General features: G+C 43.1%; 1 protein-coding gene across 11 annotated transcripts in view; it reads right to left on the reverse strand.

Moving 5' to 3' along the window:
* Nucleotides 1-7,796: 7,796 nt before the first annotated feature.
* Nucleotides 7,797-27,489, reverse strand: part of APP (amyloid beta precursor protein) — a 190,244-nt gene continuing 170,551 nt past the window's right edge. For all 11 annotated transcript variants that reach the window (XM_075728035.1, XM_075728033.1, XM_075728027.1 and 8 more), the window contains 3 exons: nt 19,590-19,690; nt 16,333-16,479; nt 7,797-8,763 (listed from right to left, as the gene is read on the reverse strand). In XM_075728035.1, the coding sequence (XP_075584150.1) occupies nt 8,662-8,763; nt 16,333-16,479; nt 19,590-19,690 (350 nt within the window). In that variant the 3' untranslated portion in view covers nt 7,797-8,661. The remainder of the gene's footprint in view (nt 8,764-16,332; nt 16,480-19,589; nt 19,691-27,489) is intronic.

The raw sequence follows: 27,489 nt of genomic DNA on the forward strand, positions 1-27,489 counted from the left end.
AGCGCCTGGAAGTGAGATGTGAGCATACCTTCAAGGTCCTGAAATCGGGAGGCAGATAAGAATGCATAATATATTAAAGTCTCAGGATCTTGCTTTGCTCAAGCACATGTTTTGAATGCACAGGACTGCTAATGCTGCAGAATGCTCCTTCTTTCAACTAAGCTTGTTACAGCTATCATATATGGCTATCAAAGCCATACGTCAGGGTTCATGATTTTAGGCAGATCAGCAGAAGACTGATGGACATAAAAGCTGTGGTTTGGTTGTTTTTTTTTTTAAAACATGCTTCATTCCCAAACCTCAGATGAGGTCTTACAGTCAGGATAATTATTGGAAAGCCCTCTAGAGCAAACCATCAGGAAAAACTGAGGATGTGGGTGTTTATTCCATATCCTCAGGGCTTCAGAGCTCTGTCTCTGCTTCCTCTTAAAGTAGGGCAATAAATCCTCCCCAGAAAGTGGGTTTGTATGTCTCCTCCTTCCAGAAACTGTGCAAGGTTTACTCTTCTGTTCATAAAATATAGTTGGGGCTTTTGCCCCTTGTTTAATTTATGTTAAACTGATTTTTAACACAGAACTCGACAACTTCCCCCATCTGGATGAAAAAAACAAAACAGCCCCTCATGACTACCTTACAGGAACCTTCTTAGGCTCTTTTTTCTCCCAGGCTCAGTTAACTTGATGCTGTAAGTTGGCACAAACTGAGCAGAAGAGCCTCCTCCCGGTGCTGAACAGCCATCTCACTGTGTAGGCAGGCTGCTCTGCTGGAATAAAGGGGAAAATATGTCTGAAACCTCTGCAGCTGAGGACTTGAGCCCTCTTGTGTCCCATATGCTGAGGAAGGCTCCTGTCACTAGGCTCATCACTAGAAAATAGTGATGGACCCAAGTTGGTAAGTGGGCATGGGGCTGAGCCCGCACTTCAGGAGAGACAGGAAGGAAACCCCTTGCTTCCTTAGCACAACTGCCTGCAGCATGGCTGGGAGGGGTGGACAGTGCCAGATTGTTTCCTTGTACCTCTTCTGTCCCAGGAGCAGTGGTGTGAAATCACAGGCATCTTCCCAGAATAGTATTTACGTGGCTTTACCACAAGGGAGTCTGGAGTCCAGACTGGAAAGCTGAAGCCACCTTCTGTCTGCATTTATAATGTTTAGCTTTAGCCATGAGCTCAGTAGCAACTTCAACTAAAATCATACTGAATCCCAATTCTTTACTATTGCCAGAAGGCTAGAGAAGGTGGGAGTTGTGAGGACTCTGCAAACTTATCATTCTTATTTGCATTATGTTGTTTAAACATTATATTTAAGCATATTATTTGATCAAAGTCATGCTCAGAATGACGATTCAGTCCTCTGGTGGGACTGGTATATGTTCAGCCGAATTAAAGCGAGTTTATTCTCAGACATGTCACTTGCCTAAAAGCGCTGGGGTTTATTCTAACAATTCCGTGTCACAAATGTGATTCTGCATTAAAATGCCAAAGGCAGCAGCAGTTATCTTGGCTAGACACATCCTGCTGTGGTATTTCTATAATGAAGAGACCCTATATGCCTGCATCCTGTCGAAGGCCCGCCTTGCATTGCCATGTTCTAGATGTGCCTATCTGGCCAGGTGTTGTGGACGTTCGATGTTTCCCCAAGGTTTGCACCAGCCACCGTACACTCGGTCACTAGCACCCTTCAAGGACTCCTGACAAAGAGAGACCGCTGGAGAAGAACACAGTGGATAGCTAGGAAATTTGGTCACCATGGGAAGCAGGATGCTGGGCTTAGGTGGACCTTTGCTCTGACATTGTATATCCATTTGTGTATTACTGCTATTCCTTATTCTTTCTGTTCTCCTCTGGTTTGGCTTGGGAGACATCATCGTGCCAGTGCAAATCAGACTTTTCTTTCTCTACTTCGAGCCTCCATTGGTGGGTCCTACACCCTTTGGAAGGTGTCCTCTGGTCCCTGCTTAGGGCACTGATTATGCATTGAAGAGGGTCAGGGTGGGGGTGTTGCTTGTCTTCTGGATAAACTACAGATCATAAGTGGGATTAGGATCATGGATGAAATCTTTTTGTGGCTCCAGGTGTTTCCTTCTCCCAGAAGAGGCTGAGAGTTGCTCCACTCTCTGTGGGCACAGGACCTCTTAGTGTGCCCCAGTGTCAACAGATTTGATAGAGGACGCCCTGACACCCTCTCCGGACCAGAACTGCGGCTTTAGGGCTGTCCTTGGCAAGCAGCAGAGGGGGGCTTGGCCAGCCCGCCTTGAGGGGAAGCAGCTCTTCTTTGCTGCCTGTCGTCAGCTTGCTCCTTCTGACTTCCCCTTCATTTATGGGGGCTTTTAAGGATAACACCTATCTTGGGGCATTGAATAGAGAGTTTCATTCCCTATATCTAGTTTTTATATACCTTTTTTTATACCAACCATGTAAAATTTAGGGTTTGCAAAACACAAGCCGTTGACTGCTAAACTCTTTTGGCTACTGAATTTTGGCAGCCCACAGGCTTTCATAGCAGATTTTCTAGCAAACCTATTGCCAAAACCAGCCAAATGCCGTGGCAGTGCAGGTTTTCTATGCCAGCAAACACTATTACAACACTCTGTATAGTTAATGGGTACAAAGGATATTTTAAAAAAGACTGGGGCTAATTGCAGCTCAGTCTTTTGTTGCTCACTGTTTATGTCAGCTCTGGGAGACTTTATTCTGTTGCAAATAAGGGGTTTCTAACGATCATACCTGCAAGGCGGGTGACGACCCTCTTTTGTAGCGCTGTGCCACAGAGCACTGGCAGCAGACCGGGGCTCCATAATAACCCCCCAGGTGCTAAAGCCAGCGTGGCCGTGGTTCAGCTCCCCAAACCCGGCCCCTACAGTGCCGATGAGCCGACCCCCTCCAGGTGGCCACTGGGCAGCACACTCCTAAGACATCAAAGAAGGTTCCCGAATTCATAATGTCGATATGATTTTGTACCATCACACGTTGTCATTATCGGGCTGGGTCCTGGCTAGTCTAAAATGGCGCCCCATCCCTGTGCCGCCTGAACATTGCAGCTACCCCAGCCGTGGCCCAGTGCTCAGCGGAGGAGCGGTGTGTTCAACATGGCCGGCGTGGGCCGGCGTATTCAACATGGCCGGCGTGGGCCAGTGTATTCAACATGGCTGGTGTGGGCCGGCATATTCAACATGGCTGGTGTGGGCCAGTGTATTCAACATGGCCGGTGTGGGCCAGCGTATTCAACATGGCTGGCGTGGGCCGGCGTATTCAACATGGCCGGCCCAGGCACAGCGCTCAGCACGCTCCCTCCGAACCGCCCTCAGAGGGGTGCCTGGGGTGCCCGGGGCTTGCAGTTTCGGGGGCTTCATGTCAGCCGGGCGCCCGAGGGAGGTTCCCCGCGCTGCGGCTGTAGCACAGCGAGAAGGGGCTGCGCCAGAGCCGGCAGGCTGAGGGCCTGCACCGGCCCCACGGGTACGGCCCACGCCCCTCCTCCCCGAGGGCCAGCCAGCTGCTTAGCACACACACAAAAAAAAATCAGAAAAACAGACCTCTCCCTCCCCACCACCTCTTTTTTTTTAATAAAGCAGGTTGAGGGACAAGGCTGTTAAAAGGAAAATAAAACCAGCGTCTTCAGTATTTGTTTATTCTAGGATTTTTTTAATTTTGTCAAAGGGCTCTAGAAGTCAAATTACGTTGCCAGAGCTTGGTTCTCTCCGGGCAGCCTGGCAGGGACCACCGCTGGCCGCAGCTTGGGTTTGCTCCCGTCTCAGTGCAGGGGCTGGAGGAGTGCAGAGCTTTTTCCATAAACGTTTTTTTAGAGAAGCATCATATGGGGTAAATGGGATTTTGTCCGTTTCTCCCTACCCCTCGTCCTAGTTAAATGGGAGAAAAAATCCCACGCTTGAAATGCTCCCCAGAGCTATAGCCTGAAGTAGTGCTTAGACATAGTTAGATGGGCTCGGTGTGGTGATCAGGGACCCAAAATAGCCATAATTACCATGTCCCATTTTGGATCAGCAGCAGCATTGCAGCTACGTCAAGGATCTGCTTCCTGCAGGTGCTGGGCAGCCCCTGCTGAGGGGAGTCTGCCCTGTGCCAGCTGGTTTTCTCTCTTTCTTTTTTTAAAAAAATATTTATTAGCAGCATTTAAAAAGAGTAATGTCTACCTTTTGATCTGCCTTTTGATCTAGGTGGTATCCTACCTGAAACCGGTGTGGATGCTCTTCTCCATTGAGCTACCGCAGAGAAACTGGGCTACAAACACAGAAGGCACTCGTTAGGGAGACTCGTTCTCTAATTCAGTGTCCAAATTCAACTTTAACTAAGAATCCTATTAAAGCCAGAATATTTTATTACCTCTATATAAATCCCAATACTTGTATTTGGAACCTTAAAAGATTTTTCTGTATAGTCGGCCAAATAAATTTCCCAGGACTGTAGAAAGTTGCAGGGAAGATTTACTGCTTGCTCCTTCAGGAATAAGGTGGAAGAGAGAATTGCTGGGAAGCAGCAAGAGAGAAGAGCCATCCCGGCCTGACCAACTCGACTCTTGCTTTCCGAGTGGTGCAAAAATTGCAGAGGAACGCAACCAGGACGCTGTGCACAGCATTATTTGTAATCTGTTCTCATAAGTCATTAGGATATTTTCAATCTTGCTGCCTGGAGGCATTTTAACAGCAGCTTACCCACCACCCACAAAATCCATTAGTTTAAACAATAAAAACGAGCCGTTTGGCCACACAGCAATGGCCTCAGAATTGCTTTGGTAAGTGCAGATATAACGAGGATGGAGACTTCGGAGCTGTGTGAGGATCATGACAGACCTAATGGAAAATACAGCCGCTGCGAGCTGTTCTCCCTACGGGCAACACCAGGCCTCGGTTTGCTTTTCCTAGACCACCCCGTAGCTGGAGAAACAAATTTAGCAAAAGGCAGGTACTGAATGCAGAGCACCGCACATATACGCACGCTTTTCAGGGTGGCTCTTCTAGCGTGTGCCTGATAATGTCTGCAGCGTCAGCTCACATCTGGTACTCATTAATCTGAGCAGGTCTGTGAAAACCCACCAAGCGCAGGACCACCAGCATCTTCAAGAGCCAGCAGGTGTGCGAGCAGCCCAGGAGGCTGGGGCTGGCCCTCACCCCTGCCCCGCACCGCTCCCCTCGCCAGGGACCACCCTCCCCAGCTCTGCTGACGGACCCGCCGTGTAAGCCCTCCCTAACCCCATTCTGTCAAAATGGCTCAGGCTAGGAAACTTTTCCCATTAAACGTATCAACTCAACAGCCAGGGCTATTTTTCTTTTATTTATTCCCCCACCCCCCCAAGAGTAATTTCCTCCAGGCTGAGGAGTGGAATTTTGTTTCCAGCCCGCAGCTGCACGCAACCGCCCCGCTCGGTTTATTGCTGAAGTGGCTGATGCCCAATCAATCCCACACTTGGAAGCGAGGTGCTTAGCTACCGTCCTCCGTCAGCTTTTCTATTTTATGAGAATGTCAAAATGTTTTTATTCACTCCTAATATAATCTTTCCACAATAAGGAGCTTGCACGGCTAGAGATGGGCAGGAGGCTGCCGCTATTACCTGGGACCTCTGATAAATTGCGAGGCAGCTTTCAGGGTTGCAGCAGCAGTGGGAGTGTTTGTCTTCAAGTTCGGGGAACTTTGCTCACTCCCTGTGCTTTACGTGCATGTCACGGTGTGCAGTTACTGCCTTTCTTTCAGGGGTGTGCCTGTGTGGAGGGAATCAGAAAAACTGATCACTTAATCAGTGCATAAAACTGAGTGATTACTTAGCAGTTGGTCCACAAGTAGTAAAAGCAGCACCAGTGTCTCACCGGACAAGTAAGCCCACACCACGAAGCTTGACCGTCTGGGAATTACTGTTCCAAGTAATTGCATTTTTCTATAACTGGGATTGCATGGGATTATGGTATTATAAATGCGATTTGCTCTAAAGGCCGGTGGCCCTCTACATCTTATGGATTACTCCAGCTTCTCCTAAAAGGAATTTTGGTAATGCTCCTTTAATGAGACTGCACTAAATTGAATTGCGTTCTGCCTTCCCCCCGAAGTGGGATCTTTTTCTATGATACCGGCCATGCACACAGGAGGAAGTCTTACGTATTCCTTTCTAGGGGGTATGCGTGAGCCATATATAAGACATATAACATATATAAGACACGAGCCTAACCCTAAACACTTGTGAGACACAAACATTTTTGGTTCTTGTGGAGCAATTTTGGGCCTGAAGGCCTCTGCTCACCACCATGCATCGCTTTGGCTTGAACAGTCCAGCTTTAAAACCGAAGATGGTAAACCCTCTGGGGGTGTTCTGCAAATTCTTTATAAAACACTGGTACTCCAGGGCCTGCAAATAACACCAACCGTTTCCAGGGCTCTGATCCCTTGCGCTGAGTTCCCCGATATAGCGGGAATGGGAGAGCAAAGGGAATAAACACCTGGTTGGTGACAGGCAACGGGAAGCCCCACAGTTTTTCCTGCTACTGGTTCAGAGGCAGCGTCCCAGGCCAGCAGGCAAATCGGCCACACAGGTGGGGTTTTGTGGAAGGTCATGGATGGGGAGGGCCGAGTCGGTGCAACAGGGCTGGAAACCGTAGTCTTGTCCTAGTTGCGGTGTGGAGCGCCTCGCCCGCTCACCCGAGCTGTGCAGCCCTGCTGCAGCCACGCTTCACCTTGCTGTGGAGACAAAACGCCGCAGGCAACGCTGGAGAAGAGGCTGCCGTGGCTCGCAGATAAAATGAGTTAACGAGAAGCTTTCCCTGGATAAGATATATACCTTGCTGTCTTTATTCTTCTCCTAGCTCTCCTTCCTCAGTCCCGCTTTATTTAACCTGTTTGCTACAGAGAAACAGTAATGAGCTTGCTTTTTCATGCAACGTGCACCTCCAGTTTTACTCCTTAACCCACTTTTTAGCTCCATCAACCGATCTCCAAGCTCAACCCGAGGGGTCCTTGCTACAAGCTGGGTACAGAGGCCGCCTTGAAGATCACTGTGCCTGCCCACCCGCCACAGTCCCTCCGCTCTCGGCAGGAGAGCCCTGTGGCGTGGGTTACTGCGCTCCCCCTGCGCTGCCGGCATGCCCGGGGCTGAAGGAAGCTCTCAGCTGGGCTTCCACACGGCAACGGGCAGAAGGTGCCGGGCTGTGGCTTATGTGCCACAGCTCACCAAGGGCTTTGCCCCCTTCCTGCAGCTTTTGGGCAATAATTACCGGTGGTGCTTCCTGGGCACCCGCTGTCATGCCGCCGTGCCGGGCTGGATGGTCTGGCAGGCTGGGAGGCTCCTCCTTGCGTTGACCGAGGAGGCACGCTGCCGGGCATTGATCCCGCTGGGAAGCCGCCGGCGTGATGTGCCAAGCCCAGGCAGCAGCGGTGGCGAGAGGAGAGCTTGCCGGCACGTCGCTCCTGGGGCCGGGCGCGGAGGTGGGAGGTCGGTCATTCACGCCGCGCTCCTCCGGATGAGTGAGGGCAGCTGGTCGGCACAGAAACACACCACTACAAGGGGGGTCCTCCAGGAATGTATTTATTTACATTAAAATGCTATTATACAAACTGAAAGAAAGGAAAAGGGAGGAAAAAAAAAAGAGACGATGTCTTAGTGGGGCAGGTGTGCCAAAGTCAGCGCCCCTCGCTCCCACCCCGTCTCGCTGCTGCCTTCCTTCTGCTCTGGTCCGACTGCGAATGCCGTGATGGTTGTAGGAAAATCCCTTCCCAACCCTCTCTCAGTGTGAACATCCATGTCTTCCGTTTAAGTGGCTTTCAGAAATCTTTTGTTTTCTGCCTCCAAAGAAAACTCTTGCCCAAACGTTTTTTTCTTAATTTATTTATGTAACACAGTGTAGAAAGCTATCAATTCATAAGCAATGGTTCTGTACAATCATCCTGCAGAGGATCCCCGTTAATTTTCGACCAGCAGGCACTTTTCCCCCCCAGAAGTGCTCACAATTAACAGGGATTCTTTTTAATATTTTTTTAAGATCAAAAAGATACATGGAAAAGAAAATAAAGTTTACCTTTCAATGCCTAAAGTGTGCACATAAAACAGGCACAAAGAAACGAATGTGTATTCCCATGATTTCTACGTCACTAATACAGCAGGAGCAACAATCTGTACAATAAAATGCAGCTGCAGAGGAAAAGAATTTCAATAACTCATCTGGAATACTTTTTAAAAAATGTTCTTTTACTTTAAAATGCATAGTGATCAGAAAAAAATGCTCGGCAAAGAGAAGCAGCTAAACCCCACAGACACAGAAAGCATCCCCCATCAATTCTTAAAGCATATTTCAATTAGGACTTAATTTTTGTCACAAATCACAAGAATAATATACAACTGGCTAAGGAGCTACATGATAAATAATTGGGAAAGAGAATCTATCCATGCACTAGTTAAATACAGCTAACCTCTTTACAGTACACAAAAAACATTCATTAATAATGTAAAGACTGAAATGTAAAGAGAAAGAGAGAGAAAATACATTACTGATTTTATTAATTCAAGTTCAGGCATCTACTTGTGTTACAGCACAGCTGTCAAAAGGCGAGAATGAGTAAATAATAAAACAGAGTGTTTTTCTTTCTTTCCACATTATTCTATAACTGAACACCGATGGGCAGTGAAGCAATCATTCTGCTGTCCAACTCATGAGGCTGCTGTGGTGTCCTAGTTCTGCATCTGTTCAAAGAACTTGTAGGTGGGATTTTCATAGCCATTTTGCTGCATCTTGGAAAGGTGGCGCTCCTCCGGTGTCACTGCAGCATCCACCTGTCGCGAGGAGGAACAACCAGGGTCAGATTCTTGCTTAATTCACAGCACACCCCACGCTTCCCCGCTTCGTGGCCATCCCACATACTTTGTACCCTCCCACTGTGCATTCAGGCAGAAAGTGTCCTCTGAAACACAAGACAGGGTTTAAAGCTGAGGACAGGTTTACTCCTCCTGAGTTTTTTTTTTTTTTTTAACATGCAGGTTGGAAAGTAAGTTAGATCCCAAGCTCAGTCCAAACCTAATAAAAAAGTCTAAAAGAAAGGTGGCTGGGAAGTGATAGGGATACTTCTCCGCTAAACAGAGTATTAAACCTAGGACCCGGAGGCTCTCACATTGTCTGAAGAGACAACCGTCTCTGAAAACTCTTCTCTCCAAGTTACGCAGCACCGTGAGTGGCCTCACAAACATCAATGGACGGCACTGCACCCAGCAATAAACAAGAAGCCAGCAAACAGCTTTGAAGAGCAATTTCCAAGAGATGGCCCTTCCAGCTTGGATAGTGATAGGTCACTTTTTGGACAGAGTAATATGCAGGAGAAGATAAGGCAACAGGAACAATTTTGCAACTTGTTTTTTTGCTGCAGGACTTCAAAACCAGCTGACCAAACTCAGCAGTACCAGCTCTGGGTTTTTGTTGTCTGGATCAGGAAGCATGCAATGCTACAAACAAAAAAAAGGATATATTTTGCATCTCCCCGCTAGTCCCCCATTATTACGTTTTTTCCCCTTAGGATATATATCAGTATCTGTACTTGGGATCAACTGGATCTCAAAAGAAAAGAAAAAGCTCGCTAAAAAGCTGAAGGAAGTAGCTTGAGGCTGCCTTCTGTCTATATCGTGCTCTCAGATCTGTTGCAGATGCTGTGGTCTCAAGACCAAGAAAAATTCATCAGAAAAAAATAAAATTAGGGTAGCAAGGAAATGCCAGAGCAGCCAGGCACAAGGTGAGCAAAAAAAAATCCCCTTGAATTCATGGAAGCAGAACTTCTCTGGCTCCAAGGTTGAGTTTGGTTCAGTTTAGTGACAAAAAGCTTGACAGGCCTGCGCCGGTTTACGTATTTCTACTGAACAAAAATTGACCTTTCTTGATTACTTGGAAGACAGGCGCAAAGACAGCTCAGTGAAGACTTCTCCACTGAATACCTGCTGCTCCACAAATTATTTTCTTCCTTCACTGAACATTACAGTAATATAAAACTCCATCAAATTAGAGTAGGCGAGAACAATCTCTAAACGTTAATTAGGTATTTTACCTCTGCTGCATGAGCTCAGTAGCTGTTGTGCATTCAAAACCTACAGTATCCTGGCTATCTTGCTAGCCACCTATGAAAACATAGCTAAGAAAGCCTGCTTGTCAGCTATTTCATTTGCCATCTGATATCTCTAGTGTTTGACAGCTCTTAGAAGAGAAGGTAAAAAGTGAATTTTCCATTGTCAAAAATTTAAAACCAGGAAGGTGCTTAAGACTCTACACTAAAGTATTAGGTATGAACATTTTCCTGTGGATTCCTGTAAGTAGTGACCTTAGGAAAAACAGCCATTTACTTTTAGCATAAAAATAGCCTTTGGGATAACGGAAAGTGTATTCTCTCAAGAAGCCTTATATAGCAGGCTAACTTACTCTAACCTTTTAATACAAAAAGCAAAGGAGAAGTGCTTACGTCTGATACTCATTTGAAATCTACAATACTGGAAATAACTCAGCTTAGTGAGGAGAGACTATGACCTTCAGTAAGTTGCTACCTGATACCCTGGAGAAAGACTGAAGGAATGTTCTTCCACGCTTGGGACAGATGCAGGCTGCTCAGCTTATTTTTGCAGCCATTCTTTTAGTGTGGTAGGTTGTACCACAGGACCACCATTCCCACAGTACCACCAGAAATGGCTCCTCTCAGAGTGATCTTCTGTCTTGACGTTCTTTTATTTTTTACTGAAGAGAAGAAATGGTTCTGCGTGTGGCACGTGTATTGAACTGCTCAGATGAACTGCTAACCCCAAATCTGATCCGTTTTCATATCTGTGCAGCTTCTAAATCTCCTCGTCCATGTTCCAACTCTCAACCTGCATTTTCAATCAACACTGTATCTTCCATCAAATCTCTTTTTCTTATGCAATAATCGCACATTTTTGTGAAATACCCAACTTCAAGGGTCACATACTGCTTTTGTTTGCAAGCTATTGTGAAACTCTCCATAGCTGGGAGTCCTGAGCATTCCAGCAAGCCCTTGACTCCTGCCGGCAGGGAATAGGACGCCAGGCAGAAAGGATTACTGGGCTGAGCTGACACGGTGCTGTCTGTGTTTCTGCTTCTGCAATATAACTTGGCCTTTTTTGCTGTTAAAATACTGCCATTCGAAGGCAGGCTTTCTCTTTTTTTTTTCAAGTTGGATTTGCATGGAGTAATTCTCTTACGCAACAAACCCAAAATACATCTATTTCTTCACCTCCTGTGACATGCTCTCAGGCAGCGAGATCCTGTTTAGAGAGAGGCTGCTCTTGCTTTAAGCTGCTCTTTCCAGATTTCCCTTGGCTTAGAAATTAGCGGGGGAAAAAATAGTGGTTTTCATCCCCTGCCCCCCTCCCTCTCCAAAAGTGACAAAAGAAACTTTTTCTTTTCCACTGAAGGATGCAAGCTTCTCCTGGCCAGCCCGTGCGAACGGCGAGTGCTCAGCTTGGCTGTCAACAACCATTTTGATCCATCAAGGACAGGAGAACCCCTGGGAATTTACAGCCTGTCTCCTTTTCAACCTCTACACCCAAATCGCCAAGACATTTCTGTACAACGACGTGCTCAGCAGCCAGCACGTAACTGTGCACTCGCATTTGAAAGAGTCGTCCGTGCCTGCTGCTCAGTCTCGCCTACGCCCAGCAGAGAGGGCAGTGGTGGGGCTGGGCGAGAGGCAGCGAGAGCAGCCACAGCTCCTGGCACCCATCTCTGCAAGGATCTCCAGGGGCTGGGTTGCTTCCTGCTGCTTTACCCGTCGCTTCTCCAGGGGTTTCCAACTTCCCCCTCCACAAGGATACACCATCTGTATCCATATGCAGTGAATCAGCTTCTGGCAATTCCTACACGCTATTGCTGTTCGGCAGAGCACTTGTTTTCAATGTAAGTCATCAGTGTAACAGCAGTAGGGCCTAACAAATCCATTCCATGTAGGTTTTGTACAAACATGTAAAAGGCCTAATCCCTGCCCTAAGGACCATGCAAATTTAACAGCATTAACTATTTCCGTTGTGACAATGTCACCGCATGCCATCTGCCACCACTGAAGTTGTCACTAACATGGCTGTGAAGGGAAGAACAAAACAGGGAAAACGGCAAATGTCCCTGTAGCCTTTTGAGCACTTACAGAAAATAAGAATACAAAGCAAGCGCAGAGGAAAAACCACCCTTCCTTTCATTCTTGAACGGGCTGCTGTAGCATAAGTCAGCCCTGGTTCTTGTGCGCAATAACACCACGCTACGGGAGTATCTGGTGCGTCTCCAAATCAAGAAGTGAGAGCCTCACAATTCAGAACTAAACCCACCGACAGCTCTAAAAGATTCTCTTCTAGCATGAAATTAAAGCACAGTATGAAGCTCTGGGGTGGAAGGATCGGGGTCTCTGTGTACCAATACATGCCTGAGAGCATCTTCCTTTCTAAGAGGCTCCCCCCACTAGGCTGGGATGCAAGGAGGGCTATGCCAGAACCTGTGCTGTATTTCTTCATATTTAAGCTCCAAACAACGCTGTATTGAACTCTGTCACCTGTTTTAGCTTAAGCCTCCCACTCAGCACTTCTTATTCGGGACTAGAAGATGTGTTAAGCACACAGCATAACCTGCTTGCAGGAAAGGAACAGGGTAAGACAACAACATAAATAAAAAAAGAATCAAAAAAAGTGCAAGGCAGAAGAGACTAAAGAATTGATGAGAAACTAGAGAAACTTGGAAGAAAATCAGGGAGGAGAAAGATTACCAAAAAAACCATGATGAAGGACAGTAACATCAGACTGAATTTTTAACACCCTTGCACAATATTCCATATTAAAAAACCCCACTTTGATAAAACCAGTTTACAGTGAAAGTCCAATAACCTCTGAATTATGGCATTTATAGATGAAAGGGATTTATTGAGGCTCCTACTTGCAGTCTTAGTCAATTTTTTTTTTCTTTTTAAATTTCCCATTCAGCCTTTGAAATGACTACTGCTGGTATGCTAGCACCTCTCTTTCCTGTAGCTGTCTGCTGCAGGGTAATCCATCTCGCCGCCAACCTACGTCCACTATCGCTCATCGTGACTTGTCTTCTCTTCTACTCACTTTTACCCATTTCAACTCTGCCAAACTGTTCCTCTCGTTTCTTATAACCTCTGTCCTAGGTATTGCTCTGCCAAATGACATGCTTTGAACCTGATTATCTCCTTGTCAGTAAATCCCTAAAGCCGTTTACTATTTAAAGAAGCTTTTTGCACCCGTTATGGAGGTGGCAGAAGTGGAACACAGCATGTAGGAGATGTGGGTACTCTGGCACTGCTGAGAAGCAGCCTAGACACTTCTCTTTTCCACGACGTGACATCATTTGAGAAAACAGCTTGGTCAGGTAGATAACCTCTTTTGAGACTGTTTGTCCATCTATCCCCTTCTGCTCCAGCCTATGGATCTTTCACACAGAAAATCCTAACGTGGAGCCAGGAAGATGGTAATGCTGCAGAGAAATTCACATGCCGCCTCTACACACATGGGGCAGATCAAAAGCCCAGACAGGAGGTGCTGGCAGCCCTCAGGGATGCATTGAACACAACATGGTTGTTTAAACGATGATAAATGGATGCTGCCTAATACACACCTGCAGATCGGACTGACAGAGATGGACTTTGGGGAGTACTACAGCAATTTTAATGGCTTCTTTGCCACTGCTGTGAGCCCTCTCGTCATCACCTCTCCCCACATGCTCCTGCTGGAGGTGCTGCCTCCGTAACAGACAGCAAACGAGCTTCAAAGAGGAGATCCTGAAAGAGGAGGAGCTGAGAAATTCAGCCACAGTCTGGAGCACAGGAGAGGTGAAAACCTCTCTTTTGGCACCTGCTTTCGTGGAGGAAGGAACTTCCTGCAGACTGCTGGGGTGGGTACACCAGCAAAGAATGCCTTCAAAATATTTGCTGGAGCTCCTGTGTGCACATATAATAAGTAATTTTCAATCACTCGGTCATTTACTTATTAACTGCGGCAGTCCTGCTCCCGAAGAGGCTGAACCACTTTGAAACATTTATATTCTCAGATTGGAAGAAAATTATGATGACATTCTCCCTAAATAGGACAAGAATATTCCTCCTCAGAGCTTCAAAAAAAGGCTGATGGGATTTTTAATAACGCCTTTTGTTAAAGAAATAGTGAAATGAGAAAAAGTACTACAGTCAGAGTTGACTTTTTGGAAGGTAAGAATACAGGTGGAACAGAACCTGTTCTGTAATCTTGCATCCATTATCACAGAATTAAATTCTCACAGTAACTTCTGACATGCAACAAACAGGTTGCAAGATTTGTTAAAATATACTCAGCCAACCTAGAGCTGATGTACAGTTATATTTACATCAAATGATTTTGCTCTTTCATGCTTTTTGTGCACAGCACATTAAAGGTGCACTGTTGCGAAATAAATTAATCCTCTTTAGAATGTAACAGCTTAATTTTGAAAACATTTTAATATTAAACATCAATTGTATATGGATCTTTGGGTGGGTTTGTTTTCCCCAAAGTAAGTGCTACAAAATTTTCACCAACCTAGGACAAAAATAGATGTTACGCCTTTCTTGCAGGCAAGAGGCTTAGACAGTGAGGCTATGCAGTCTGCCAAGACCACAGAGCAAGTCTGGCAGAATAAGGAATCCTGCCTGCCAATGCCAGACACGATGCAGCAAATCTACAGGGTGACACCATCTACAGGGGGGTACTATAAATCGACTAATATTCTTGCTAGATCTGCATGCTATAGCTTTATGGTTTTATCTGTAATTTTTTTTATTCCCTGAGTAATGCTGTCATTTTGACATTAATTACTTGTTCAGCTTGTGCATGTTATTTCCAGTCCATCATTTCCAAGTTCACTGTCACTGAAGAAAGCTCATAGGAATCCAGGATTACCTTTGCCATGTCGTTCCATCAGGTGAAGCCCATCTGAAATTTTAAGGTCGTTCTGCAGTAATGGTATGTCCACATTCAATGTCTGATTTGGGGCTTTGGCCTAGCAGGCCTCCTGACCTATTCTGTTGTCGCTAAACGCAGCCAAAGGAGGGTCTCGGGTTGCACAACTGTTGGCAGCAGCTATCAACTTGGTGGTTTAAAACTAAAACCTGTTTCAATTTTCTACAAAATGGGCTGGAAACTTTCATATGGAAAGTTATAGCTGAGATTCTTGCTTGCTATTTTCTGCCTCTTGGTCCAAAATTCTGCTCGGCTTGCTGTCTGCTCTAATCTCACCCCAAACAGTTGGTGCTCTTCTGACCGTATCTCTTTGGAAAGTTTCAAACCACATGGGCAACCACAGCATGGACATAGGGATGCACAAGTACAGGCTTAAGACAAAGGCTTACTCAAATATTTTTAACACCCTTCGTTGTCCCAGACAGTGGAATACATGCATCAGGAAGCACGTATGTCTCCATAAAGACCAAAGCAAGGTTCATTTGACTCAAGGTGAAACAAACATAAACTGTGGACTTGAACAAGACTTAGTTTCAATCAAAAATGTAAGTACCAGTTTTGGAAGGCAAAAACATGTAAGTGTCTCAGGTGCTTGCTAATACAAGTACTATCCGCAAACCAGACACACAGCAGACTAGACACCAATACACAAGAGGAAAAAATAGCTACATGAACCCCTTCCAGTACTCATAATTAAGTTTTTCTACTTACAGAGATCTTGTCTTAAATCCAAGCAACAGACGAGGTATTTTAAGTTACTGTAAATTGACCACAAATTTACTTGGTAGACTGGGAAGAGACAAGGGTTTTAATCTTGAAAATAGCATATAAGAGTCTTATATATTATTTGCTTCTCAAATCTATGAGTTTCAGATTAGCCATAAATCAAAAGCTGTTGGTGGCAAAAGAAAATCTTGTTCAGAGAACAAAAAGTTCTAAAGTATCTGTACAGGGAAAATCCTTGTAGTGTACAGCACAACTTACAGAAGACCTGCCTCAAATGTTTATTTGCAAGCTAAATAAAGAAACCTGTGTGTGTGAATTCCCAACAACAATAAAACCAGATTTTTCCTCTTGTGCAGTACCTGCTCATTGACTACTGTTAAATTTCCTATAGAATTAATTTTCACATTAGGAGGTGATTGGTCTGGGATAGTTCCAGAAGAGATTTTTGTGGTTTTACACCCAACTTAACATGGTTTATATTGTGTCTGCATTTACAAAATAAGGCAGTTTGATTCCACTCTGCTAGATGCAACACTCTGACTCTGAACATTAGGCTAGCCAAAAACACGGTTTCTTCGTTTGTAAATGTATTTATACAGCAGTGTGTTGACTACGCTGTACATGTGACACCAGTTGTGCTTGGCAGTCTTTTCTTACCTCCACAACCCCATGATGAATAGACGTGTACTGCTTCTTCTTCAGCATCACCAAAGTAATGACGATCACTGTTGCTATGACAACACCTCCCACCATTAGTCCAATGATGGCACCTTTATTTGAACCCACATCTTCAGCAAAGAACACCTACAAAAGAAAAATAAAGGTCGCTAATAAAAAGCTCACTGAATATTTGGCTAACCTGTCCAGCTGCCACAGCAGTATAAAGCCTACTGAAGTATCAGTAATTGAAGTGTTGCTTGTCATCCTAATTATTCAAAGCTGGATCGCTGTACCACAAAGCTCTCATAGTTGGAGAAGAGCAATTCGGGAAATCTGTATTGCCTGTGGTGCAGCAGTGCCGTGGCTAAGGGGAAGACTCATTTCCATGTTTCTGCTTCACACAGCTCTTAGATAGTAGCTGCTTTTTTTTCTTGGGTAAGCAAGTCAAGCTGATTGCAAAATGACTGATAAGCTTGTAGAGGAGTAACCACGGAGCATACCTATTTCTTTATTTTTAGAATGCTAACCATGAAAGTGTTCATAAATTACATCTGTGTGGCTTGTTTGGACTACGATGCATTTCTTCAATCAGAGAGTAGTAAAGACCTGTAGGACAACAGTGAAACTTGCATGCAACCAGTTGGGAGAAAATTCTCACACTAAAGAGACAAGAGTCCCAGCAAAACCAAGTGTGCTGATTTAAGTGACCACCAAGGGATGTTTCAAGATCTTGCAGGGTGAAGGGGAAATGAGCTATACCTGGATAATGCCAATACTCATGTGAGACCCAGACAGTTGTGTGAAAAAACATAGAAGATCCACTTGAATTGTATGTACTGATAAGGCAAAACAGTAGACAGCAAGATGCTTTACTATGCATTAATAAGATTGGCTTTTAGCAACAGGAGCAGGTATGGAAAGTGGGTGATTGTTTTCACTGTCCTGTTTTGTATTCAGGGAATGTGCTGGATTATTTTACATCTATGCATATTTTACAAACCTTTTGTCCGCTTGTCAATAGTGGGCTTTTATTATTTTTAACCAAAATGGGCAAAAAGGATTAGAGAATAAATTACATTCACAGAACTGTAAGACTACCTCACTCTGAAAGACTAAATACTTTGACAAGTATTTAACAAAAATGCAGAGGGAAGCAGGAAACCAGCTGAGAATTATAATGAGCTGTATAACATTTGCACTTTTTAAGAAACACAGTCTTCCTCAGAGAGGTATTAAAGCATGCAGTATAAATATTTATATTGTTCCTAGTCATAAGCAAGAAATGTGTTTAAACAAAGTTAAAGAATTCACTAGAAAGTACACACAATGGACAGTGTTGGCATAAGCTGATGTGAAGTAATAATTTCTTCTGTCAATTTTACCTGCCCAGGACTGAAATTCTGTTACCATACTATTTTGGAGCACTGTGAAATGCCCCAGCTAATATACACATGCAACAGAGGAAGGCCTTAAGCACTCTAAGCCATGAAAATCAACTTAATGTACAGTTAAAATGTGAACACTCATAAAGAAGAAAATAACTGCAATTTCAGCTCAATTCAGAAGTTTGCATGTAAAATACAGTGCACAGGTGAATTCAAAGCAATATCCTAAGGAGACTGTTTCAGTAAATCCTACCGGGGCACAGAAGAAGGAAAACACAAGTGAAAGTATTTTCTGCTTACTGCTTTTGAGTTAAAGCTAATGGAGAAGGCCATAGCTAGGATACTGCATGTGGTAAACAAGCAATGCCCTGTAAGGCATCAGTCCAGTACTTTCTCAGCAATACCAGACTCCTTGCTCAGTCTCAATTGACAAGATAACCTAGAGGACACCTTACTAATGTTTAAATAATGGTTGTACCTATCAGTAAGAAGTATGGCATAAAACACTTTAAAAAGCTGGAAAGGTCCCATTTTAAGCATCGCACAGATTACCCAAGTGCAGGGATTGCAATGCATTCCCTATCAGCCACCACGGTAAGGGTAGTTCCTAGCACCATACTGCTCGGGACGGTATCAAACCACTTAAACATTAAAGGTTGCTGCTGGGAAGTGCATGTGACACAAGATCAAGAACTACTGTATCTAAAACACATTCCTGCAAGTTCCTTCCCTTCAGTAAACTGCATGGGATTACTCCATCAGGATGTTTAACCCATCTGAGCTAAGCACATCAGAATTCCCCAAATTAGTGCTAATGCATTTTGGATTAGCTCATCAAACTGGGAATTCTCAGTTCTCGGCATCAAAGAGATGGCAGAATATCTTTTCACACAGTGATTGCCTAGTTCAAATGCAAATTTGAGTCCCATGTTAATTTTAATTTTCAGCACTACTTAGCTTTAGGAATATATTAAGGAAAAAAGCTTTCAAGTTTAATATCAGGATATTGAAAGTCACGGAACTGAAATCTCATCATGTAATATACCTTTACAAAAGAGGAAGCAGAAAAGGTTTATAGTCAACACTGCTGTATGGGTTCTTCATTACTTATTAAGGGACTGAAAAAAGCTTTTAGAAGATGCTTGTTCTTACTTACAATGCTTTTGGTTGTTATTTTTGTGTTCATAAGAAGCACAGTTCAAATGGGGAACAATATTTTGCTCCTACCTGCCCTTCACCTGTTAATAATTTAATATACCTTAAGGAACAAAACACACAGATGCAGCCAAGTACAAATTAAAATTAAGGCCAGTGGAGAATCTCCTCTCATCCCAAGCAGGCAATCTTGTGAAAGGTTATGCTCCATGGAGTTCAGCCTCCTTCATGTACCACTACCATCTGTTTTGACAGAAAAGGAATCTATTCCTGAAACGGTGTCACTCTGTTTCTTGCTGCACCATGCTGTGCGTCTCCACCAAACATTTTTTTTTTCTTTTTTTAAACTTACTTAGCATTTTCCTTCCTCTGTATCCCTTCTCTTTAGTTATGTGACAATGACAGATGGACTGTCGGACAAGTATTGCCCATATGACCACATCCAGTCACGTGGCAGTGCAAGGGCAGGAACTGTCTGAATTTCCTCTCATGTGAGACTTAATGGCTTTCCATACTCTCTGCTGAAATTATTCCAGGTTTACTCTCACTTAATAGAGAACCAGAAGAATCCTAATCTGTTTACGTGAAAACTTTTTGTCGGCACTTTCAGCATCCACATGACTCAGGGGAAATACGGCCATAGCTGACCCACTAGTTCAAGATTGAATCAGTGTCTCAAAATGCACGTGTGGAAAGCACTGTTTGTTCACTCACCAGCTTTTGATGATGAACTTCATATCCTGAGTCATGCCGGAACTCCGCATCCATCTTCACTTCAGATATCTCTTCTGTTTTAACATTGGTCAGCCCGGAACCTGCATTGCACCGCAATGACAATTCATTAAAGTCATCGACTCAGTTATGCTCTGCTTACCTCCACCATTACAAGAGCAGAAGGCAACGGTACCATTCAGACGGTGGAGGTGTGATGCAATGTGAAAGGGAACTGGGAGGAAAGTGAGGTACATCTCATGTTTCAGTCCCACTGAGGTGACACAGAATGAGCTGGTAAAATTTCTCCTCTGTTAAACGTTCCTTAATCCACTGCAGCTATGTTGGCACAAGCATCAAAGGCTTTCAGCATGAGACACTGCAAGAACTAAGCTGTGAGGGACCAACAGCGGTCTCCTGAATTGGCTCACAGGATGCAGGCAGATCTGCTCTAACAGCCTCTTTAGCAATGTCAAGAAAATTTGGTGTTTAGGCCGAAATCTCCCTCATCCATGGGCTCAGGCTGTTGTGAGGAAAAAACCACATATCAACGGTGTGAGGTGGGGAACCCCAGACACTGTATTTTCTTGCTTCCTGTGAGTCTGTGCACAAACATGCACAAATAAGTTACTAAAATGTTTGTGAAGTTTACACAGTCCTTGTTTGTTTTCATATTTCAGACTGCTCAGAATTAATATGATTCAAGTCTTGACTTCTGCCTGAGATGATAACTGTCCCTCTTGATTAGAAATGTACAGTAAAGCAAGTAAGCAAAGCTTGCAGCGATTTTAACTGTAGATAGTTTGCAGACCTGTTCTTCCCCTACGGGTGCGAAGGGGAGATGCTGCACTTGCCTAACTGGAAAGAAGGCCAGGATTTCCTCCTGGAAAATAGCCTTAGGAGAATGAGCCAGACTTACAACAGCTGAGCAGTGCATCCTATATATGTATCTATGAATGTTTTGTCCTGAAAAGCTGGCTCTGGTTTATAGAGAACATATGGGTATCCATGTAGCTGGTTATTTTCCTTCTCAGTACCAACTGACTGACATTTATATTTCTTGGAGGTACAAACACTGCAGAAGCATGGTGTTTATGAGAAGTTATTTCCTCACCCTATCTAATGTGATACGAACAAACTGGTTCATATTCCTTGTCTATATTTATTTTAGCATTTTATCACTCCAACTCCTCTCTCCAAGCCTTCATTCTGATTCTTAGTATTTTGGGCTGACTTTAAGCTCTGATGCAGAGGAAGAATCTCTTCTAAAACTCTTGACACTACTGACTGCTCTTGTGCTCCACCATCTCTCTGGATTCCCCAAAAATTCTTGAAGACTTCCATGTGCCAATGAGCTCCACAGTCTAAAGCAGCACTCAATGCAAGAATTATTGCCCTTTTATTGCCTTTGAATGTGCAATTTCTTTTTTCATTAAACGCTGATTTATTTTTGTATTATGAGTCAGCAAGAACAGACCTTCCCAAGAACTTCTCTGGACTGTATGGACAATCCCATTCTAAGGTTCTGATCTTTCTTTTCACAGTAAACCATGCAAAGGAGAGAACAAGAATCATCTTCATGCAATAAAGTATTTATGGTTATTTTCTTGAACAGTCTGACTGCCCCTTAAGGAATAAAGCACTTAAGGATCTCAATTTTCTTTATTAAGCATCTGATTTTTGATGCCACATTACAGTATTGACACAAATATATTATGACATTTAGATACAAGAGACCATTTCTAAATGCAAGAACTGTAATGTACTTAAGGAACTGCAGTTTGAAAACAAACCATGACGTTCTGTCAATGAAATGCAGGAGGAAATGGAGATGAAGGAAATAAAACCCACATGGTACCTGAAAATAGGTTTAACTTTCTATCCTTAAAGCAGCTATGGTTAGTTTTCCAAACTAAAATAAGAATATAATTTACTCTCCTTTGCGCATCATCTCAAAATAGCCCCTACATCTGCATCAACGGGAAGTGGAGAAAATGAGAACGTGTATCTGGCTGCACAGAGGCTCGCCTCTTCAACCCCCGCCCCCCCCTTTTTTTTTTTTAGGATTAAAAGGGGTAGGGGAAAAAAAAACAACAGCAGAATAGCAGTGCTTCACACAGATTAAATAGCTGGGGGAAAGGGCTTTCCCAGGACTTGGTTCACTGCCCATAGGTGTAGCGGCTGAAGAGGCGGACGGGTTCTGGCTGCTCGCCACTGTCCGCAGCCACACTTGCTGCCCCTTAGACACTGGCTGGCAAAAGCACCATGTGGAAACTCCCCCAAGGCAAGGGCCTGGGGAATTGCACAGCTCTACTCCTACAGCTGGCACATTCACTGAAGCTATAAATATTGATTAGAACATATCCATACATATAGGAGATACATCCGTGAAGAATCAACTTGTCTTTTGTTGAGGGAAGTCCTGCCTCCCAAACTTCTCAGAGGTCACCGGAAGAGTTAGGAAGCACATGGGAAACAGGGGTTCGGCTTGGAGTGAATCTGGTTTTCCAAAAAGCCTTTGAGAAGGTCCCCAATCAAAGCTCTGGCAGAAGCTTAAGATGGCAAGGATTAAGAGGTAGCCCTACACGACTTTCCGTAACTGATTAAAAGATAGGAAATGAAGTGTAAATATACAGCCTTTTTTCACAATGGAGGAAGGTTACCAGCAGGGTCCCACAAGGATCTGTGCTGTGCTGTTGGTAAAGTGATCTGGATAAGGGAGTGAATAGCGACGTGACAAAGTTTACTGACAAAAAATAAAAAAAGAGGATAGTCAAATTAAAACCAGCTGCAAAGAACTGCAGAAGGATATTACAAATTCTGAGTGCACAATAAAAGGGAAATGGTATTCAATGTTGATATAATGTAAAGTGGTGCTCACAGGGATACACAGCCCTAACTATACATACACAACAATAGGCTCTAAATTAGCTCTGTTCCACCCAGGACAGAGACCTTGCAGTCACTGTGGATAACTCTCTGTGGGCACGTGGCTCAGTAGCAGTCAAAAAGGCAAAGAGAAAGCTAGGAGTAATTATGAAGGAATAGAGAAAACAGAAAACATCGTTACACCACTGTATAAATGACACATCCTCATTTTAAATCTGGCTATCCATTCTGCCATCCCACCTCAAACGAAGGCAGAAGAACTAGAAAAGATAAAAGCAGGGAGAGACAGATGATCACTGGTATGGAATGGTTTCCGTACAAGAAGGACTAGACAAATCGGCAGTCTTCAGACTGGAAGAGACAACCAAGGAGGCACACTACAGAGGTCTGTATGACTGTGAATGACAAGGAGAAAGTCTACAGGAAATGGTTATTCATTATTTCTCCTAAGAAAGTACAGGACACCAACATGGCTATGACACAGCAGATTAAAAACTAACAAAAGAACGTGTGTTTATATATAATTTGGCACAATGCAAAATTGGACTGTGGAACTCATTGGCACAAATCATGAGGATGTTCAAAATACAAATGAACAAATGCAAAGGAGAAAGGTTCATCCAGGGTTACTAAACACAACAGTGAAAATAAAATTTCCAGTCCTGGAAGTCTGTCAAATGCTGGCTGCCAAAAGCTCAGTGGAGTGTAAGGCAGAGGTGAAGTCTGTAAGTGTCCTGTATGTACCACTACTAGAGGCAGGTTAATGGGCTTGGGTACTTCTGCTCTTGGGCTCTGACTACTTTCAGTGAAAGCAAGCTACGATAGCGTAGACCGTGGGTCTTCGTTAGCTTCAGTTAAACAGAGCCAAACGCCACAGGCAGGAGTTACAGCAGGGCACAGAACGGGGCAGGAGCCTTCACATCAATGAGCGATAGAGGGTGTAAGTTCATCAGCAGTCTCAGCTGCTGGAAAAACGCAGGCTCAGGCTTCCCTAAAGCCGCATTGCTTTGAGGGTTCCCCTCCCTCTTCCCATTCCCATCAAACAGTAGCACAGGAGCCATAACCAGCATGCAGCAGGTTAAACAATCTTTTGCCTCGAGATCAGGCAGAAATGTTTTGCTTTGGGCCGTATGACCAAGGTCTAGTGGTCAACTTGGCCTTACTTGCCAATCCACAAAAATGCCATGGGATCTGAACACAAAGTTCAGAAAAAATGGGACCTGATATTAGGAAGTTAATGATGTTAGACTTACTAAAACTTGTCTTTGGCAGCTAGCACAGGAAAAAGGTAAGAAACAGAAACAGGCAAGAAAAAGGTAAGAAACACAAAAATCTTCTGTTGCACTAACAAACCTCATAGCAATTTTTTTCTTTCTCCTATCTCCCTTAGAAGTGAGGAAAAAGACTTTTAAAAGTATGACTAAGGTAAACTGGTGGTCTTCTGCAAATAATTGATTATACAGTAAGAGAAGCGTAACTCTGCACTGGAACCAGTTAAATACCTGAGACAAAATTATATATATGGAGTTATATATGCCTTTCCACCATGTTACATTACAGAATTTAGACTTTCTATTTAACAGACTTCTCTTTATTTCCAGTTCATTAACTTTCCTGTCCTGGTGACTACATACATAGACCTACATGCTAAAATCAAACATTTGTTTTTCAAAGGTAGCAACTGAAGAAGGAAAAACTTAAGGATCCTTCCAAAACTTTTATCAGAGGTGTGTGAATCACGTAAGATGCAAACAGCTAAGGGCTGCCTAATACCACTCTGCTCTTGCATTGAAGACAAGCATACGAAGAAACGTTAACTATATGACAAGAACTTCAATTCTGACACAGAATGATGTTTTTTTCCCTACCAAGTCTAAAATACACAGCCCAAACACAAAAGCCAATGTAAAAGAAGAAAAGGGAGAGCAACAGCCTCACTGCAAATTCAAAAATAATGATAATTATTAGTGCTTTTTCTTCTGAATTACATACTATCTTTAGGGAGTTGCATTCCTAATTACTTCAATTTAAAAATGCTACAATTCAGCTGGTAAATATATTAACTTGCAACTCCTCAGAAAAACTGACAAAACCATTTAGCCATCAAAAACATGGGCTTAAAAGCACCTAGTGAAATCCAACAAAATAAGCTATCTATGATGGACTTTTAATTACATTGCTGTTATTTAGCAATGTTAACTGCTTTTATACATACATGTGTACACATACATTCATGCGCACACATATATCCAAACGTCAAAAAGAGCAGCGTATACAAACCTTACTGTCCCTTGCCCTTAAAGGAAAAAAATATTAAAAAATCATATGGAGTTAAAAACTACTCATATGAAATAAAAACCAAGTAACTGCTTTAGGGAGCACTTTATTCTCACACAGAAGAGCTTTTCTGTTTCTGTAAATATATATTTAGGCTTTAAGAAGGATAAGAAAAAGAGGATACAATGAATTCCACCAAGGACACAATTAGGTGTACATTATCTACTACACTGCTTGTAATTGCTTCATCTACTGGTTAAATAACAGCCTAGCAAGATTTTGTGATTTTGTTTTGCAAGGATCTGAAACAGTATTAGCTGTGCCTGTGGTCTTCCAGTTACTTTTAGAGTTAAAAATTAAACCTCCAAGTGAAGCACAGTTGAAACTACCAGACCTGGGTGGCCTCTACATACAGAAAACCCAAAGTAGCACGTTTAAGCAACAGATGTAATGACTGCATTCAGGAAAACATTTAACTCCATGTCCATGAACTGTATTTGAGTAATGGCAAGAACAAGAAAAAATTTGTTGAATCAAGGCCTGTTGCAAGTGTAGTAAACAGCTTCATCTGGGTAAAACTTCATCTAAAATAAAAAGGGCAGATGGAAAGGAATGCAGTGTTTGAGCAATTACCCAGGTAGACAGCTGCATGTTCTTACTAGAAGTTAAACTATTACTGCCATATGACTCTATGACTTTGTGCAGGTCAGTTCATTTTGAAATGAAAGAAGAATGAAGATTGTATACTCACTTATAAAGATTAAAATGAATATTATATACCCAGTTTTGCAAGGACAACTCACATACCTTTGAGGAGTAAGTACTTTTAAGACTACATGGAATTAAAACTTTCTGGTCTCTCCTTGGAAGTTAGTAAAATGGTGGTTTGCTTTTACTTCATGGATGACTACAGGGCTCTCAAATTGGAGAAAGCAGAATATAAGTGCAAAAAAGAATGTTATCTTTTTTTAAAGGAGAATCTCATTGGAACTTAGTATGAAATAATTCTTTCGCAGAATACTAGACATTATTTTATATGTGTGCAAAAATGAATAATCAAAACAAGTACAATTTGGTAATCTTTTTGGCATGTCAATGCGGATGCTGTGCATATGCACATATAATTGTATTCACAGTTAATAATGATCTGATTTATAAAACAAAACAAAACAATCTAATGTAAGAAAATCCATTAATGATTTTTATTTTGTAGCTGCAGACAGTTGGTTTAAGACAACTGTATTGAACTAACATCACTGAGATAGGAAAAAAACCCCTGGCAATTTCTGGCAAGAAAATAATAAATAATTCACTAAGCTGCTCTATGCCCTCACCTCATACAGATTGCGGTGTATGTGCTAATGATTCTGCAGAACAGTCATTAGGCTTACAGAGCCTCTGCAACCATGTATGAAAAAAAATCCCTCAGCTTTCTATATAATGTAATAAAGACGGACATGTCGTGATTTATCAGCGGACGGGCCAGAGACACAGAAGCAGCTTTATGTGCAATGTCTCCTCAAAATTATTGACTGTTTGCAAAAACAATCAACTGACAAAGAGTTGGGAGAATGCAAAAAAAACCCCAAACTATACCACATGGAAGAAAGTAACACAGTTAATATCATAAAATACTTGCATTGTGAATTACAGGCATCCTGTGAGTGATATAATTACAGCTGTTAGTGGTATAATTACAGTTGCAACTGTGCAACAGATGAGAATATGATCTACCCTGAACAGAGCACTGGTTATTTTCTTTATCACCTTGAATTTCAGAAAATCTGCTGATACTAAGCAACATCCATTTTGGTGGCAGGTTTTCTAAACTTCACTCAATTTCCACAATCAGACCTGCTGAATTAATATGAGTAAAAAGGAGCTTGCTTATGAGTATCTAAAGATGTTTTTATACATATCTTTATGTGTGTATAAGTCTCTCTATACACACACAAAGAGAAGAAAGCTAGTAACAAACACATACCCAAAATTCAGCTGCAAGAAATTAAATGTTCATCATGAAAAAGTGACCTCTGGGGCACAGGCGGGAAGGAAATACTATTGAAAAAGCTGTTACAGTGAGGCTATCAAGAGGTATTCTTTCTATTTGAAGTTCTTCCTATGGAAGTTCTCAGGCTGGACTGAAGCCTTCTGACATCTCCCTGTATGAAGCAATTTATAAATAGCAAGAAACGTGTCATAATCTCTTATCATTTTGTGCTGCTGTATTAAAAAACCAGCTCACTGATGACTGCTCAGCGCATCTAGATACTTTCCTTCCCTTTGACCTATTATTATCTCTGTTTACTTCCTTTTCAGGAAAGAGATGACAAGAAAGGGATTTAGGCATAATTCTTATTTTTGTTCCTCCATTTTTGAATTAAAAAGGGGAAGGACAGTGTGTGGAAGCACTAGGCTCCTTTTCAAATACCAGTGTGAATCACACAGATGTTGTATCTATACTAGGAAATGGGGGTCCCCCTGACATTACCCTCCTCCTCGGACTGATGTAAATCAGATTCAGATTCAAGCTTCAACCGCTGACAGCCAAGGTGGAGTGCAACAGAGGAACGGATTTGGACAGCTGGCTCAAATTTTAGTAAATGCTTTATACTTGGTCCTCACTTAAAAGCTTTTCTGCCCTATGGATTGGACAACCCTTCACATTTCCCGACTACACTCACAGACTTTAATATATTTATTTTTTGAAAGAGAGAGAACAATGTGGTGAAGTAAC

Source organism: Pelecanus crispus, chromosome 1 (assembly GCF_030463565.1).
Source record: "Pelecanus crispus isolate bPelCri1 chromosome 1, bPelCri1.pri, whole genome shotgun sequence".
In the NCBI taxonomy this organism is placed as follows: Eukaryota; Metazoa; Chordata; class Aves; order Pelecaniformes; family Pelecanidae; genus Pelecanus; species Pelecanus crispus.